This window comes from Phycodurus eques, chromosome 5, assembly GCF_024500275.1.
Source record: "Phycodurus eques isolate BA_2022a chromosome 5, UOR_Pequ_1.1, whole genome shotgun sequence".
In the NCBI taxonomy this organism is placed as follows: domain Eukaryota; kingdom Metazoa; phylum Chordata; class Actinopteri; order Syngnathiformes; family Syngnathidae; genus Phycodurus; species Phycodurus eques.
Window position 1 is genome coordinate 22,135,982 of NC_084529.1, and position 17,721 is coordinate 22,153,702.

Sequence of the window (17,721 nt, forward strand, 5' to 3'; positions counted from 1 at the left end):
TCTTATGCAGTAAAGGTAGCTAACCTCACTGCCTTAACCATTGCATTTTGTGGAAAAATACTGCGTTTTCATTGGAAAGTGCATGTCGGCTGCATTTGTGGAGTGCATTGCAGGTCACATAATTGCATTACTGGGGTGGGGGGCTGGGGGGTGGAATCACACAGTTGTTTTCAATTAATAAATCGCTCACAAATAGGACTATTGACTTTGAAAGTATTGTTTTCAGTGCAGCATGTCAGCCATTTTTTTGGAGTTTGATGATTCATCATGGCAGTGGGGATTTGCTGGAAAATAGCGTAGCTTAAAGCTTATGTAGTGCTTGATTGTTCATAACATTTCCAAATAAAGTCTCATGGCATCACATTGAATGTAACTGTGCACAATTAATTCAAGGTGTGTGTAACTCCATCAATTCAAACTATTATCATCTGGTTTTAGACCCTCTGGAAAAAAACTCAGAGGACATTACACTGGATTGCAAGTGAAAAGTGAAAGCACATACCGTACCATCCGTCCATCCATTTTCCACATTACTTGTCTTCAATAGGGTCACAGGTAAGCTTGAGCCTATCGTAGCTGACTTTGGGGCGAGAACCAGGGTACACCCTGGACTGATCTCCAGCCAATCGCAGGGCACATTTAGAAAAACAAGCCTTCACACATTCACTTGTATGGACAATTTAGTGTCATTGTTTTTGGAATGTGGAATGAATCCAGAGTACCCACACTCAGAGAAAACCCACACAAGCACAGAAAATGCCAACTCCACACAGGAAGGCTGGAGGAAAGATTTGAACACTGTACTTCGCAACTGTGAGTCAGACATGGCAACCTCTCATCCACCGTGCTGCCCAGCACAGAGCATTGACAGTAATCGCCCGCATATTTCCAGTTTATTTACAAATTTGTTTTCCAGCTATTCGCCCAAAAATTCACCTATTTGCAGTTTTTGTGCATTTTTTGAAAGGATTTTTAAATGCTGCCAAAGCCCCGTTTAAATAGGACAGTATCCTAGCAATTTGGTGTCCAGGAAGCATATTGAAGAGATATATCTCAATTTAGAGTAAAGGTTAGTATGTCAGGTAGGAGCTTAGTTTAGCCCGGGTTGTTTGTGGACGTTACGGGAGTCTTTGCTGCAAATGCAATACTTGTTTTTTCTTAAATTTATTTATTTATTTATTTTTAAATCAAACAATATGTAAGCCATTTATTTTTAAGGGTAATGTGGTAAAATGTTTTAAATGATTTAAACTGCATGGTGGTAATTGCTTGTGGTATATTTATTGTTTAAACTATTAATATAGGCATGTATACATATTTTATGGGGCATCAATTACTCACGGTTTTTCCCTATATGTGGCAGGGCTCGGTCCTTATTACTGTGAAAAAAATCCATCGACTGTATATGTTCCAAGAAAATAAAGACAGACAAATTATGTTTGTAACAATAAACTATTATTTTGTTCATATATACATCTGTACCTAATGTGCAAATCAATAATTTAAAGTAGTGTAAAAGTCTTAAAGGAATACAAAATCATATCTTACAGTCCTAACATGGTGGGAGTCCATGAAGGGGGTCACGTAGAAACGAAGAGGTGGAGGAGGAGCAACACCGCAGTGTGGACAGGACCGACAGAAGCGAACCGCAGTGGACATCCTTGGCCAGGACACACTTTGTTAAGGACAGCATGGTACATTATCGACAAACAGCATCACCAGAACAAACGGCAACACAAACACGGCTTCTTTACAGTCGTCATGTTCAATGAGCAGAAAGCACTTGGAGGCCCGGGTTTTTCCTGTTCCCCCCATCTTTCTCCCCCAAACCCACTGATTGGTTAAAGCACTGATGATCACAAAGGCTTGAGGTGCTCTTACAGTATAGCAGCAGGTGCTTCTTTAAACGGCCTCTACATGTGGACAAAGGACGCACAATGTCTCACGGGACCGGTCACTACGGAGTGATAAAAAGCATGACTGCACACCGTGTTTGCGTGGGAGACAGACGGGTGGTCGGGCCTACAGGGACACACACGTAATCACACTTCAGACAAATACGCATCGGCTCTTGCTCTTACTACCCACGATTCTTCTCATCTAAGACACTTACCAATTAGGAGTATTAGACAGGCAACTCAGAGGGACACACCATGAACACTGCATATTTGAGAAGCGGTCCATTGTTCAGTGTTTGGCACAGGAAATTCCTTTCAAAAACAAAGCCATTTTTGACCCGTCATATCCTTTGCGGAGCCAAGGTAAACAAACATTATGCTATATCGCATAAATGTTTGAAGTCCTGGAGTTCAAATTTGCTCCTGGGAGCACACCGTGACATTCTTTGACAATTTACAAGCCACAGTTAACCTACAGTATCTATATATTATTGGTGCATAGACAAAATTGGGGAGAGTGTAGCAGGAGATAACCAATTTATTGCTTCCAAAGCTAATACCAATCTCCCCTTCTTTTTTGATTGCAAAACAACTAGAAATCTTCCAGAGTGAATTTGAGCAACTAAGTAGAGGTATTGCATTCAAAACTGATTCGCTAAAATGCTCCCCCAGCATGAGATCGAAATCATTTCTACAATGAAAAATAAAGAGGGTCCTCTTTGCAACATCGCAAAGAGAGACAGATGACTTTTACTCTAAAACAAGTAAAAGTCTAAATAATAATAATAATAATAAAAAAGCACAACAACATCTGGCCAAAGCTGCTCACCGTTTTGAGTTCTGCTTCCCTCATCTTGACTAACAAGGAAAGGGGGCAGGAATAAAAGAGCATTCTTCCAACAAAATAACAAGAGGTTTGCCATCGTGTTGTTGTGGATGCAAAGTGCAAGTAGCGTCGCTCCCTTGGCGGCGATGGCTATGTGGGCCTCTGCACTTTGCTCTCCCTCTCCCTGCGCTTGAGCTCCTCCCTGAAGCAGTAGGAGCAGTAGTGGTCAGTTTCGGGCCTGCCGTAGAAGGAGCAGTTGTCCCTCTTGCAGCGGCGCTGCTGAAAGCAGTACATAGGGCTTCCAGAGCTGCGCCCTTTGGTTTTGTCTTGGTTGAGCCAGGTGTAAGACGAGTTGTCCTCGTCGGCGAACTCCAGGCAGTCTTGAATGTCTCCCGCGTTGAATCCGTTGGTGTACGTGTGGGACTTGTGTTCCCCGGGCATGTTGTACGCCAGCGTTTCCAGGGTGTTGGCGGTATGCATGCCCGACAAGCGAGCAGGGCTGTAGCTCTGCGAGGACAGCGTGCGGTTCTGCTGTGGGTAGGTGGCGCATGTCTTGAGGGTGCCCACCACGGGCTTATAGGGGTCGACGATGGGAGATTGCATGTTGACATCTTGTAGGTGAATCACACTGTGCCTCTGGATGGGAGGGGTATGGCTGTAGTGGGCGGACACGGGAACAGGCCCAAGTCTCTTAGCACCAAAACTGGGGGAGGAGTAAGGCGCAGAGGCAGGGTGGGGGACGTGGTGGGAGGTTGCGGGCGGGGTGAGCGGAGGAACCGGTAACGAGACGTAAGGGGCCACGGGGATGGGACTGTTCCTGCCTTGTAACTTGAGCGCCACGGTGGGCTGCGGGGCGTAGCTGTGGTGGGGCAGGACAGGAGAGCAGCTCTCCGGGGGAGAGCTGTCCGATCTCTCCCTTTGGAAGACGCTCTCGTTTTCTGGCTTCTTGGCGGCCTCCTCACTGGAGACCGGGGGATTCTTCTCTGCCTCCTTCCTCTTCTGCTCCTGCTCCTGGCTGAAGCGCTCCTGGGCGTTGGTCAGGTAGTAGCTGATCATCTCCTCGTGGAACTGGTGTCGGTGGCTGGTGAGGAGGAGGCCCGCGAAGATGAACTTGCGCTCGCCCTGCATGGCGGCCCGCAAGATGTTGAGGCTGAGCTTGACGTCTGTGCTGTATTTCCAGTTCTCAAGGCTCTTGTCCCCCGAGACCCTCCCTGCACTGTCTGTTCTGTCGGTGGGGGAGGAGCTGGAGGGTTTGTCTCGATCTGTAGGGGAGGGGCTTGTGGCCTTTTCAGAGGAAGTGGAGCTGGCTGAGTGGCCCGTCTCATCTTTAGTCCCTTTGGGTGACTTAGAGTCTTTCTTTTTTGTCTTTTCTGCTCCATTCTCCCCGCTTCGACTTGAGCCAGAGTTGGATTTGTTCATTTTGCCGTGCACTAGACCACCTAAGCCCCCCATGTTCTTCTTTAGCTTGATTCCCAGTGTTTTGCTGAAGCTACCTAGCTTGTTAGCTACAGAATCGGCCCGGCTCTTGTCTTTGTCTTTGCGATGTTGCGGTTTCTCTTTGTCCTTGTCCTTGTTGCTCTTGCCCGTGTTGACATTGGAGTTGCTGCCAACAGACTCACGGTCAGAGTCAATGGACTCAGCCAGGGACTGCACGTCTTCACCTGCAGATGCGGTCGGAGACTCAGGCTGAGCCAGGGGAGCCTACATTGCACAAAGATGAAAAACAAAGAACATTGTTGAAGCACTAAAGCCTCAGTGACATTTTCATAATTATTTATAATTCATTGAACTCTGCAACTTCAACAGCACATGGTGTAAAGTTTCTCGAAAGCGGTGATTCTCAACCACTGCCGTGAGAGATCATCTGGCGTGCCAATCGGATTTTACTGAAAAAATAATGTATCTAGTAGTGACTGAGTAGTGTAGTGACTGACAGAACAATTAAATGCTCTTCCACCAGAGAGCAGAAAGTACTATTAACCTGTGTATTAGTAGCTGTTGTCATTCGTACAACAGGGCCAGATTTCATAATGAGTAAGCAAATTTCTGAATAAATTGAGACAAGATCATCATTATTTCAGCATACAGTGGTGGCTTGAGATAAGAGTGACCTAATTTATGAGTTTTTCAAGATGTGAGCCGTCATTCAACCGAATCTTTGCTTTGATTTGCAAGCTCAAATGTGACATACGAGCGCTGTGGGGGCAGTAAACTCACTTCACAATAAGCAGCGGTTTGGCAAATAGTAGACAATTAATTAAAATAAGGGGGGGGGGGGGGGGGGGGGGGGCGGCGGCGGCGGAACAGATTAATAGCATTTCCATTCAAAGAGGAAAGATGATTTGAGATAGATGTTTTTAATTATGAGCATGGTTACATAACCAATTAAACTCATATGTCAAGGCACCACTGTATAAACATTTTGTTATACTTTTGTTTGGTCATGTGCCGTGAGATCTTTTTAAGGTAAAACATGTGTCATGGTCCAGAAAAAAGGTTGGCAAACACTCCTCTAGAGCTACTTTAGCCATGGCAGAGAAATACACAGCTGTCAAGAAAGAACATACCCTTGTTTCGGATGGAATTCGGATCCATGTTACATTCATGTAGTTGTGCAACAGGTTCAGTTTGGCCTCCAGTGACAAGATAAGGCTGCAGCAGAAGATGTATATGGGTAAGCGTTACAAGCCAAGTCACGCTCTTGTGTATGACCAGCGCAGATATGGAATGGGGGAACACAGTCGTCCTGCCATTGTTTCCCCATTTAGAGGTAGTATCAAAGTCGTAACAGTGACTGCGCCAGTGCTTAAAGGAATGCTGGAAAGGTGGGACATAATGAAGTTGGACACTCACTTTTCACGGCCTGTTGTGTTGAAAGTAATTTCTGTCTAATCAGTATTTTATTTGTCACACCAGATGCTGTGTTGACAGTGTCATACATCAAATGATCTCATTGCGGAAACAACACACAGTGGTAATTTCCAGTCTTGCTGGGTTTGACTTTTGCAGATGAAATGCTGAACCTTGTTGCAAGATCTTGGTGCAAATGACCTAAAAGACATCAAATACATACATTGGCTGGAACCTCTAACGTCGAATTTCACCTGAGGTCGTACAACTCAAATTTTGGGGCGGAAAAATTCTGCCTATAAAATCACACAAAACAAAAACAAGTTTTGACATCTGAATATTAACGCTTCCAAAACAACGGCTATCCTCAACAAAGGGTGTTAAGAGAAAGAAGAAGGATCAAAAAGAAAGAATATACTCTGGATGTTATTTGAAGTAATCAGGCTCACATTAAAAGTTGTCAGAATATCGTTGCGATATAGTGCCTTGTTCATTTAACAGATAATTGTTAAGTTCTTTTTACACTTGTGTGACAATTAAGAATGTTAGCGTTAAATGTGTGACATGCATCTGGCCTGTGGATCACCTTCACATTATGCATTTGTGCTTTATAGTTGAAGCTAAGACAAAGTTAAGATTTCAGTCTTAACGTCAATGACTAAACTTCACAGTTGTATTTATTTCCCCCATTATTTCTTATGAGAAAATTGTCTCGGCATCTGAAAAAATTTGAGGTTGACCAGCTTGTGTATACTTTTGTATCTGCAAGGTTCCCATATTGCAGCGCTTTAGAGGATAAACTTAACCCCCTGACTGGTCGGAATGTGTAACAAAAACCCTTATATAAACTCCTTGCTAAATCAGAGCGGGTGTAGCTGCTTCAGTGAGGCCCGTCCCTGGGAAAGCCTCTGGATGACTGACAGCACTCAGAATTTGTTCTCTGAGTGCTGACGCTTTGAAGTGACCTGAGCCAACTCAAACTCCTCCCAATGACAGACAAAAACCTAAAATGCATTTGATTTTGTCATTGCTCTGAATTTATTTGGAAATCAGTTTGTGTTCTCCGATGATAAACATCAAAACCCAATGACATGCTACATGATGCTTACTTGGCTAGCTTGGTGTTATCGTTGTCATCCCTGGCCCACTCCCAGTCCCTGCCAGGGTCTACAGCAAAATGGAGCGCCAGCAATTTGTGCTCGGAGTCCGTCAAAGGGATTACAGCTGCAAGACATGAGAATCAGAATTGAAAGTGGTTATGATTTATCATTAAAACTACAGTCGTCCCTTTGACATTGACTTCTTTGATAGACGATCTACTTTGAAATTTGAACAGAGCCCGATCTTCTGTACAACGAAACCAAACAACAAAACAAAATTGGATTATTTCATCCAGGGGTCGTCAATTTTTTTGAAATTGAGAGTTACTACTTTTCTAATTGACTGACTGATTAATGTGAAGGTCTACGAGTTTGAAACACACTTCTGAAAACACAAATTTGCGGCAATTACCTTTAGTTATGTTATTATTAATAATTAATGATATTCATCTATGTGAAGAAACTGATCATGTTAAAGATTTCTCTCCAAAATCATCAACAATGGTTGTACCAGTTGGTTTGGTTCCATAATTGAGTGCATTCAGACACAGTGGCGTGTGATAAGAGACCAGATGATTTCATTCATGTACCACTGATAACATCAGATCCTTACAGACAGGAAGAGGACCCTCAGCACTAATTACTAGACACGGAACAGAAAACAGACACCCACCCTTGCTTCCTGCGTCTGTCTGAGCCGACCACTGCACGTGCACAGCATGGGCGTGTACGCTAGCGAGAGTTTTACTTGCCCAGGTGATTTATTTCCTTGGGCTATCGAGAGTGGTGGGATTGGGGTAGAGGCAGCACATTACAGCAGAGAGAGGCAGCCTGCTCAAGTTGAGAACACTCCACACAGATGAAAGATGCAGTCTTCTCCCCGTTTGGACACGCGCTCTACACAGTAGGGTGCTCCTCGCTGCAGGCTTCATCGCGACAGAGAAACCGACCCACTTTCATCGCTGAAAAAAGCAGCAGGTCAAACCGCTCGCTCTGGCATCCTTTTTAAGTGCGCTTATGTACAGTATGTGACAAGCATCACAACACTGGTGGGACATGTTCTGTGATGACGCCTCACTGGCCTGGTGCAGGGTTAGAGCCTGCAGAAAGGCATTAGCACATTCAACATGCTCATTAAATGTAATCTGACATCAGTGACCACAATGCTAACGCGCCCCTTCAAGCCGAGTACAGTATTCGTCGCTATACAATTGTTCACGTACTGCGACCCCAGTACATCTCAGAATTTTTTTCATGTAACATATCTACAACCCCAATTCCAATGAAGTTGGGACGCAGTGTTAAACATAAATAAATACAGAATACAATAATTTGTAAATCATGTTCAACTTATATTTAATTGAATACACTACAAAGACAAGATATTGAATGTTCAAACTGACCAACTTTATTGTTTTTAGCAAATAATCATTAACTTAGAATTTTATGGCTGCAACACGTTCCAAATATACTGGGATACTCATGTTTACCACTGTGTTACATCACCTTTTCTATTAACAACATTCAATAAACCTTTGGGAACTGAGGACCCTAATTGTTGAAGCTTTGTAGGTGGAATTCTTTACCATTCTTGCTTGATGTACAGCCTCAGCTGTTCAAAAGTCCGGGTCTCCGTTGTCGTATTTTACGCTTCGTAATGCGCCACAAGCGGCAAAAACATGCGTGGTAGGTTAATTGACAACTCTAAATTGCCCGTAGGTGTGAATGTGAATGCGAATGGTTGCTTGTTTTTATGTGCCCTGCGAATGGCTGGCAACCAGTTCAGGGTGTACCCCGCCTCTTGCCCAATGATAGCTGGGATAGGCTCCAGCACACCTGCGACCCTCGTGATGAGAAGCGGCTCAGAAAATGGATGGATGGATAATGCGTCACACATTTGCAATGGGAGACAGGCCTTGACTGCAGGCAGGTCAGTCTAGTACCCGCACTCTTTAACTACGAATCCACCTGCTGTAACACGTGCAGAATGTGGTTTGGCATTGTCTTGCTGATATAAGTAGGGGCGTCCATGAAAAAGAAGTTGAAAAAGATGAAAAAGTTGCTTGGATGGCAGCATGTTTCTCCAAAACCTGTATGTACCTTTCAGCATTAATGGTCCCTTCACAGATGTGTAAGTTACCAATGCCATTGGCACTAACACAGCCCCATACCATCACAGATGCTGGCTTTTGAACTTTGCGTCCATAACAGTCCGGATGGTTCTTTTCCTCTTTGGCTCGGAGGAAACGACGTCCAAAATTTCCAAAAACAATTTAAAATGTGGACTCATCAGACCACAGAACACTTTTCCACTTTGCATCAGTCATTGGTGTCGGTTTTTGATGCAGTGGCGCCTGAGGGATCGAAGGTCACGGGCATTCAATGTTGGTTTTCAGCCTTGCCGCTTACATGCACTGATTTCTCCAGATTCTCTGAACCTTTTGATGATATTATGAACCGTAGATGATAAAATCCCTAAATTCCTTGCGACTGTACGTTGAGCAACATTGCCCTTAAATTGTTCGACTATTTTCTCACACACTTGTTCACAAAGAGGTGAACCTCGCCCCATCGTTGCTTGTGAATGACTGAGAGATTCAGGGAAGCTCCTTTTATATCCAATCATGACACCCACCTGTTCCCAATTAGACTGTACACCTGTGGGATGTTCCAAACAGGTGTTTGATGAGCATTCCTCAACTTTCTCAGTCTTTTTTGCCACCTGTCCCAGTATATTTGGAACATGTTGCAGCCATAAAATTCTAAGTTAATGATTATTTGCTAAAAACAATAAAGTTTATCAGTTTGAACATTAAATATCTTGTCTTTGTAGTATATTCAATTAAATATAGGTTGAACATAATTTGCAAATCATTGTATTCCGTTTTTATTTGTTTAAAACAACATCCCAACTTCCCTGGAATTGGGGTTGTACTATCACAGAAATCCCTGCTACATTGTGGAAATTTTAAGTTTATAACGATTGTTTGGGTTTTTTTTGCAATGGATTTTTACAGTATACAGTGTGTTAGATATATCTAACATTTCCCTCCTGTTTATCATGTATTTGCACAAATTCTCATATCATCTTACAGTCACTTCATTTCGATTTTTAACTGTAGAATCATTTTTATGAAACAAATACATTTACACCCAGAGTAGATTTGTCATACATGAATGTTATAGTTTAAACATCGTAATCATCTGGATCAGGAAACAAATCAGTTAAAGCATAATCATCATCATCATCATTATCATCATTATCTTTTTTATCAAACAGTAATGGATACATCAGCTCCATACGGTTCTCCATGGGGGTTATGGCTGTGGTGATTAATCTACTGATTAAAGCTCGAATGCATGGGATACAACAACATCCACAAAATGTCAGAATGGCTGCAAAAACAGCAATTGATATCAATATTGGTGAAATTAGGGTTTTATATTTACCAAAAACGTCCATCCAGCTGTCCCACAAAGAAGTGTCTACCCCAGAGTGGCTCTTCATCTTGTGATTGAGGGTCCGTAGACCATCGATGGCTCTGGTCAAGCTTCCATCCGCAGCAGTATTGTTTGGAATGTATGTACAACATTGTTCTCCAAACATACCACAAACACCTCCCTCTCTTGCGAGGAGCATGTCGACAGCTATGCGATTCTGGAACGTCATTAAAGAGGTAGCCTTGAGCTGCTCATGTACAGCTTCCAACCCACTCTGAGTCCAATTTCCTAATCTCTGTACATTGAAGTGGATGTAGTTTATCCTATCAACATTTTTATTAATCGTACACCACCAGCATATGAAAGACTCAAATCCTCCTGCAACTTGGTCAGCCAATTTGTATTGATTTGGAACCCCACGAGGAACACCTATGGCGTCGATGTACGTCGGATTATTTTGCCCCTGCCAGGACAAATCTCTTTTTTGTCTATGTTCTAGATCAGACAAAAACATTGGTGCCCTTTTCATTAAATCTTGAACAGGGATAGGGTATACTGACACATGCAATATCAAAGTGACAATAGCACACAATCCAGATATATCTTTAGGTAATCTATCAAACAGTCTATCATCTCCGCACCACCACCAGATGTCGCTCCGTGACACTGGCATAAAATTTGGTCTGACTTTTAAGGTTACTTTACACTGTGTGTCATTCAGTGGTCCTAATTTTTTGCCTTTACTAATCATGTTTATACAAGTGAAATTATTTGGTGCTACTAGAGTAGAAAACATCGGTTTGTTTTTATCTGCTTCTGTTACGGGATATATACGATCCCATGATTTACATCCCTTAGTTGGTACAGTAGCGTTCATTAATGGAATAATACAATTTTGTGATAATTGTGCCGGAACTATTCGCAACAAAGGCCTTGGACCCATGCAAACCACACAATCTTTTTTTGCTACATTTGCTGCTTGTTCCACCAATAGTAACCAATTGTTATTTTGTCCTGAAACTCCTGTGACTACAAGGAACCAATCATCAGTAGTTATTTTGTTTTGTTTTTTTTGCAATGGATTTTTACAGTATACAGTGGTACCTTGATTTATGAGTGCCCCAACTTGTGAGTTGTTTTGAGTGACTTCGTCGATTCTTTTGCTTTGTGTTGCAAGCCAAAATTTCCTTTAGATACGCCACTGCTCAAGTGAAATGGGGGAGGTGGGGGGGGGGAGCATTTAAGTTACTGCAATGTCCTTGCATATGGGCATGGAGAACCACAGTCGTGGATGCAATTTCAGCCGTTTATTGAACAGTACAAAGAGTCAAACACAAATACAAAATGAGAACACATTGTAAGGAGCTGATGTAGGTCACAACTCACACCCAGACGCTCACACTGAACTCGGCGGCCAACCCAACTCCAGCTCATAATGTCACTCGCTAGGGCCGCACCCCTTAAAGGCACACATTTTTAACACGCTGCTGTCAGCCACAGCTCACGCGGAGACTCGTTGTAGCTTGAGACAACCGGCTAATGTCCCTCCAGCTCGCCATGTCACACACCACCCCTCCAGACCCCGCCTCTTAAAGGCACATATTTAACATAGGTACTACACACATTAATATGTACAGTATTTCCTATGCATTTTATGCTTGCTTGCTTGTGCTATTTTCTTCATGTTCAAATATGTTTACATGTTAAATAGGTGTGCTTTATTGAGTTTAAATGTGTTAAAAATGTGTAAGATGGGTGAAACAATTTTAAAAATGTTTTATATGTGGTCTCTCTATATAGCGGATTCTGCCTATTGCGGGACGGTGTGGAATGTATAACCCATGATGAAGGGGGATTATTGTAATATCACAAGGAGCACACAATGCCTATTAGAAACCTTGCCACAGATGTCTAGTTTGGCTTTGCACAACACAAGTCACACCAGCGAGCTACAAAAGGCATGACTAATGTGTGCACAGTGTGCACAGTGTGATGATGAGAGGCACTGTCCATAGAAATACACAGTGCACACTAAAAAAATCTACAGGCATGTGGGCACAAGGGAGCTCACATCAGCTCTCTCTTATGTCGGGGTCATGCAGCAGGCAGAGGAGGACCATCAGGTGGCGTCCTGGCTCAAGCTGCAAAAGCGCAGCTGTCCTAATTTCTCGCCTCTCCAAAGTGCTGCGTGAGCTATGGCTGCCACATGGACAATATCCAGATTCCGAGACTGCCAATGGCGCTCCGGGAGGTTAAAGTGTGCTGTAATGTATTTACTATCCCTGCCGGCAGCCTTGTTTTGCAGTCCTTGAATGACTGTTTCCCACAGCGTATATTCGGATGACATCATAGGCCTAGGTATGCATAACAGCCTTATTCACCTTGCTCACTCTGCATCTTAGCTTCAAGTAGCCAGCAGGATGGGAAACATGGGTGTTTTCTGCAAGCAAACAGCTGTTGGAGAGGCTGAACTGTGTGTTTTTTGCAGCTAATGCAAACTCAGCAGCTCAAGCATTGCGAGCTGTGGATTGTCTGGGCTCTTTTAGACCCTGCAGAGGACAAAGTCACCCATTACAGCTTTGCAAGACTGAGCCAATGTTTCCTCTGTTCAAGAACAATTTGTGCTGTCTGGAAAGCTTTAATTCCTGACTTTGGTCACCGCACAGCTGCACAGTTAAAGGGCCCAGTTCACCAGCAGAGTAAACAGCGGTTGTCCATTTTAAGACAACCTCAGCCTCTCGCTGCGGATTTTTAATAGCAAAACCCTAGTGGTTAAATTACAGCCGTATTCCATTTGTAGAAGCACATGAAACCACAACAAGTAATGTTTTAATTCTGATTGCCATGTTGATTCAATTAAGCAGACAGCCTGGTGAGTAGAACATTTATGGGTGTTTAATAGATAGGTGAAAGCTAGCCAGAGTTAGCTGGTTGTTATGTAGGTGGTCTTTATGTTTAAAAGACAGCATTTTACTTCTTTCAAATAGTAGCTGGAGGGGCTGCTGCAAGGCTGCCAAAGAAAACCTGTAATAGGTTTAGGAGCAGGGATGGAAATAGAGTTTTCCAGTGGGCCAGTCTGACCACAGGAGCACATGCAGGCTGATGAAAAGTCACAGCAAGCGGCACTGCAGAGGTCGGTCTTTGACAAACAGTGTGTGTGATAACCATATTCGGAACACAACCTGACTGTAATAAAGCATTAAGAACGCTCCCCTTGTAATAAACCCCTAACTTTTGGTGGCCCCTCCCTGGATACCTCTTTGCAGTTCACCAATGAGGAGCCATGCAAGCAACTTCAAAAGCACTAACAGCAGGATGTGTCCGTGCAATTTAGAATCAAATTACCGGGAGGGACCCTGCCTTAATTCTTCATACAGAGGGCTGAAGAAAGAGCCAGTATTACCAAGCAGCCTGTGGCACCTGAACACACACATGACCACCAACAGTCCTTCCGATGCGCTTTGCTGCGTGAGGGGGAAACTGAGAGCGAGTCTCCACCTGAGACATCCACACAGTGGTCTCCTGTTGGGAGAGAGTTTCGGCTTGTTGGAGGCCCCCTGGCAGGCCGTAGGACCCTGCCCATATGTGGTGATGTGGTTAAGGGTTTGCTTAGAACTGCTCTGCCCTGATTGGCAGCGGGGGCTTTTCATTCTGACCCTTTCCTCGGATGACCTCTTGTATGGCTGGCACACGGTCAGAAACATGAACCTATCTAGCAACATTTGACTATTTCTGATGGTAGCATGCAAAAGCATATGAACAAATTTCTTCCGTCTCACAAAAAAAGACAGTGGCATTCTTCTGTAATGTGACTCCTCGCATGAATCGAGTAAAAAGTGTTTTCATAACATCCTGGATAGACACTGCAGCTGAAATGTTCCCTACACAGAACTCTTGTGTACCAGGGAGAACTAGTGCAGACGTGCTGCAAAGTGATGGCGTTACACCAGCTTCTGTGGACCTAGGCGCCATCTAGTGGACAAAGCATATAATCCACACATAAATAAAAACATGGGTGCTGGGTAGGTAATGACTATGAAGAATTGGCTGCATTTGAAGTGCTGCTGGCAGTGAAGGGATATGCTGCGGGGCAGGGTTAGCAGCTTTGTAATCATGTCTGCCTGCTTGTCTGTAGTGGTCATATTCTGACTTAATAACTAGGTTGCTGTGTATATGCTGAGAATAGGATCTTACTCAGCAGATAGATGGAGGAGGAGAAGATCTTCGTGCGAGTCTGTATGCGAGAAAAGAGACAGAAAGACGGATCTGGCCGGTTGCCCACTGAAATGACAAGTGAGTTCCACCCACTGAGTCAGACGCACAAGAGTGCCGTGACTACTAAGCCTGGTTGTCAAGGAGATCCACTCTGTTTGTCAATTAAAGGGACACATGCGAGGATGATTGTGACCTTAAGAATAAACGACACATCCTGAGTAGGAACACTGTCATCTGAATGGGCAAAACAAGAATGAGTCCCGTGACCAAATGGGGGAGGGAAAAAAATAGTAATAATAAAATAAATACCAACACAGCACCCGAATGAAACTAATTTATACTGCATAATTACTGTTCAAATACTACTGTATGTATTGGATGGGCATGGGACTTCAGCTACATTTCCTAATGTGTCAAGAATTTTAATTAGGGATGGACGTTTGATTAAATTTCCTTGATTTCTGGTTAAAATGAATGAATGAATTGAAATCCCTTTATGTTCTGAAATCCTGTTTCCATGCCAGTGTTGTTTTGAGCCGAACAAGTGCCCAAACAAGTTTTGCCATAACGTGACTGTAGCTCTTATACGGTAGCCCACGGGCAATTTAGAGTCTACAAATAACCTACCATGTATGGTTTTGGGGCGGCACGGTGGACGACTGGTTAGAGCGTCTGCCTCACAGTTCTGAGGAGCAGGGTTCAATCCCTGGCCCCACCTCTGTGGAGTTAGCATGTGCTCCCCGTGCCTGCGTGGGTTTTCTCCGGGCACTGCGGTTTCCTCCCACATCCCAAAAACATATATGGTAGGTTAATTGACAACTCTAAATTGCCCGGAGGTGTGAATGTGAGTGCGAATGGTTGTTTGTTTGTATGTGCCCTGCGATTGGCTGGTAACCAGTTCAGGGTGTAGTCCGCCTCCTGCCCGATGATGGCTGGGATAGGCTCCAGCCGCTTCTCTCTCTAGTGAGGAGAAGCGGCTCAGAAAATGGATGGATGGATGTATGTTTTTGGGATGTGGGAGGAAACTGGAGTACCCGGAGAAAACCCATGCAGGCACAGGGAGAACATACAAACTCCACACAGGATTTGAACCTGGGTCCTTAGAACTGTGGGGCAGATGTGCTAACCAGCCCGCGACCGTGCTGCCTCTTCTCTACTGGTTGCCCTTTTTAAGACGGTGGGTGAGCTGGAGCTTATCATATGACTTTGGGCGCGAGGCGAGGTACACCCTGCACTGGTTGCCAGTCACTCGCAGGACACATGTACACATGTATAAAAACAACCATTGACACTCACACGTATGGTCAGTTACAGAGTCTTCAATTAACCCAACATGCATGTTGTTTTTGGAATTTGGGAAGAACCCCGAGTACCCAGAAAGAACCCAGACAATCACAGCAAGACCAGATTCAAACTCTGAACCTCAGAACTGTGAAGCAGACATGCCAACCACTAGAACACTGTGCTGCCATAATGATATTGATATCAATTTAATAATGATATTGACTTAATTAATTTAACTGAATATACATTTGTTTTGAATTTGAAAACATTATTTTTACCTCGAATTGATGATAGAAGAAAAACTTTCAAGACAAAATTCTATTAATTAGCATTACATGAAAATGGTGCATTGTAGTAAAATGTCATTTGAAGTCGGACTACCTACCTTCAGAGCTGAGTAAAATCCATCCCCAAGATGAAGTTAATAACCCTCCAGAGATGTACAATCAAGTTAACAATTAGAAAAATTAGTTAGTGGTTATACTAGATGGTGCTAAGTATCAATATTGCTTCTGTGTGTAAATTGGTATGCTGTAGTTAAAAAAGCACATTTATTATGTAGTTAAATTGTCAAACAATGAGCAAATATTTGCTTGTTGTGTGTGTGTGTGTGTGTGTGTGTGTGTGTGGGAGGGGAGGGGGGTATGTTCAGCTTTGTTGAACTCATCAAAAGATCCAAGCGGTATGTCCTACTTTTCAGTTTTCAGGAAGGCAACATTTCAAACAACTACATAACTCGTTGGATTTGTTTTCTACATCCCTTCTGGGCAGCCAATTGGTTGGGCATGATATAAATGACTCTTCTGCTGGCTGTCTCCACATAGTGCAGTGTCACACACACATTTCTATAAATGATAGAAAATGGCCTTTGTTTATCTTCTGATGTACTGTACATGATCAACAAAGATTTAGGCAGTCAAATATCGACACATTGACTTGTACCTTTCCTTAGTGTTAGTCCTTAATAAATCACGGGAGCCTGCTGTCCACTTTTTGGCCACTCCCAGTTTCCCGCTGCCAACTGACATATTTTAATAATGGATCACACATAGCTCCACTGCTATTTCATACATTATTCACCTCCAGCAGAACAGGCAGAACACTTGGAATTTCCCCATGAAGTCAGAAGACCGCCTTAATTTCACAGAAGGTGTTGCCTTGGATTGAAGAAACGCCGCTGCAGTTTTTCCTAAGAATATGCAATGATGCTTACCTTGTTCTCGCTGCTGGTCCCTCTGCTCCATGGACACCAGTGCAGAGAAGTGTGCCTGATCATAAGCCAACACCAGCGGGGAACAGTGACATCGACTTGGAGGCACCTCCAAGGGTAAGTAGAGACCTCCAAACGGGATTGGTGCAAATGCTGAAAGTCAGTAAAGAAGTTAAGTGTTGAACATTTACTCATTGTTGATATGATAAGGACGGGGAGCAGCCTTACCTTCTCCTCCTGAGTCTCTTAGCATCGTGTCGGCCACCACGACAATCGGCCTGCGGAGTACGTGGGCCAACATAAACACATGGAACTCCTCCAGACTCTCATAGACTGGATCCTCAGCGTTATCCACCCTGCAGTTGGAAACACCCGTGGGATTTCATGAGTTGGTACTGACGGATACAAGCACGCTAGTGGTGAAAATAGAAAAAATATATAGTTAATCACATGATTTCACTCCTTATATCTATTTCATCTGGCGCCTGTTTACAGACAGGACAACAAAAGGCCCATCTGTTCAGTTTCTACATGTGTTGGAAAGAAAGGGAGCAAAAGCAAGCGCAGATTCAGAGCGCTAAGGCTTGCGACCACCAGGGAACAAGAAAATGTGCAACAATTAAGTTGGGCACACTAACAGCCTACGCGGCCAAATTAACTCTAATGAAGAACCTCTTAATATGTGAATCCCACTCAACCCATTTACGGGCTCGTCTCCCACTAGGACCATCAAACATTCTAAACTTGATTACCGCATTACAGCCAAGCTCAATAACAGGTTAAAACCACCACACTAATGGAGTAAATGAAGCATTTTAAAAGAGGAGGTTGTCTGTGACTGAAAACCAGCTAAAATTACATTGCGCGAAATACCATCCCTATGTTCAACAAGTGTTG

At 43.6% G+C, this 17,721-nt stretch overlaps 1 protein-coding gene across 6 annotated transcripts in view; it reads right to left on the reverse strand.

Annotated features, from left to right (window-relative positions):
- Window positions 1–1,437: 1,437 nt before the first annotated feature.
- Window positions 1,438–17,721, reverse strand: part of otud7a (OTU deubiquitinase 7A) — a 47,673-nt gene continuing 31,389 nt past the window's right edge. For 3 of the 6 annotated variants that reach the window (XM_061678089.1, XM_061678087.1, XM_061678088.1), the window contains 5 exons: window positions 17,053–17,180; window positions 16,828–16,977; window positions 6,684–6,798; window positions 5,292–5,376; window positions 1,439–4,425 (listed from right to left, as the gene is read on the reverse strand). In XM_061678089.1, coding sequence (XP_061534073.1) covers window positions 2,875–4,425; window positions 5,292–5,376; window positions 6,684–6,798; window positions 16,828–16,977; window positions 17,053–17,180 — 2,029 coding nt within the window. In that variant the 3' untranslated portion in view covers window positions 1,439–2,874. Of the gene's footprint in view, window positions 4,426–5,291; window positions 5,377–6,683; window positions 6,799–16,827; window positions 16,978–17,052; window positions 17,181–17,721 lie in introns of all 6 variants that reach the window. The other 3 variants (XR_009768639.1, XR_009768638.1, XR_009768637.1) reach the window with 3 other exon arrangements.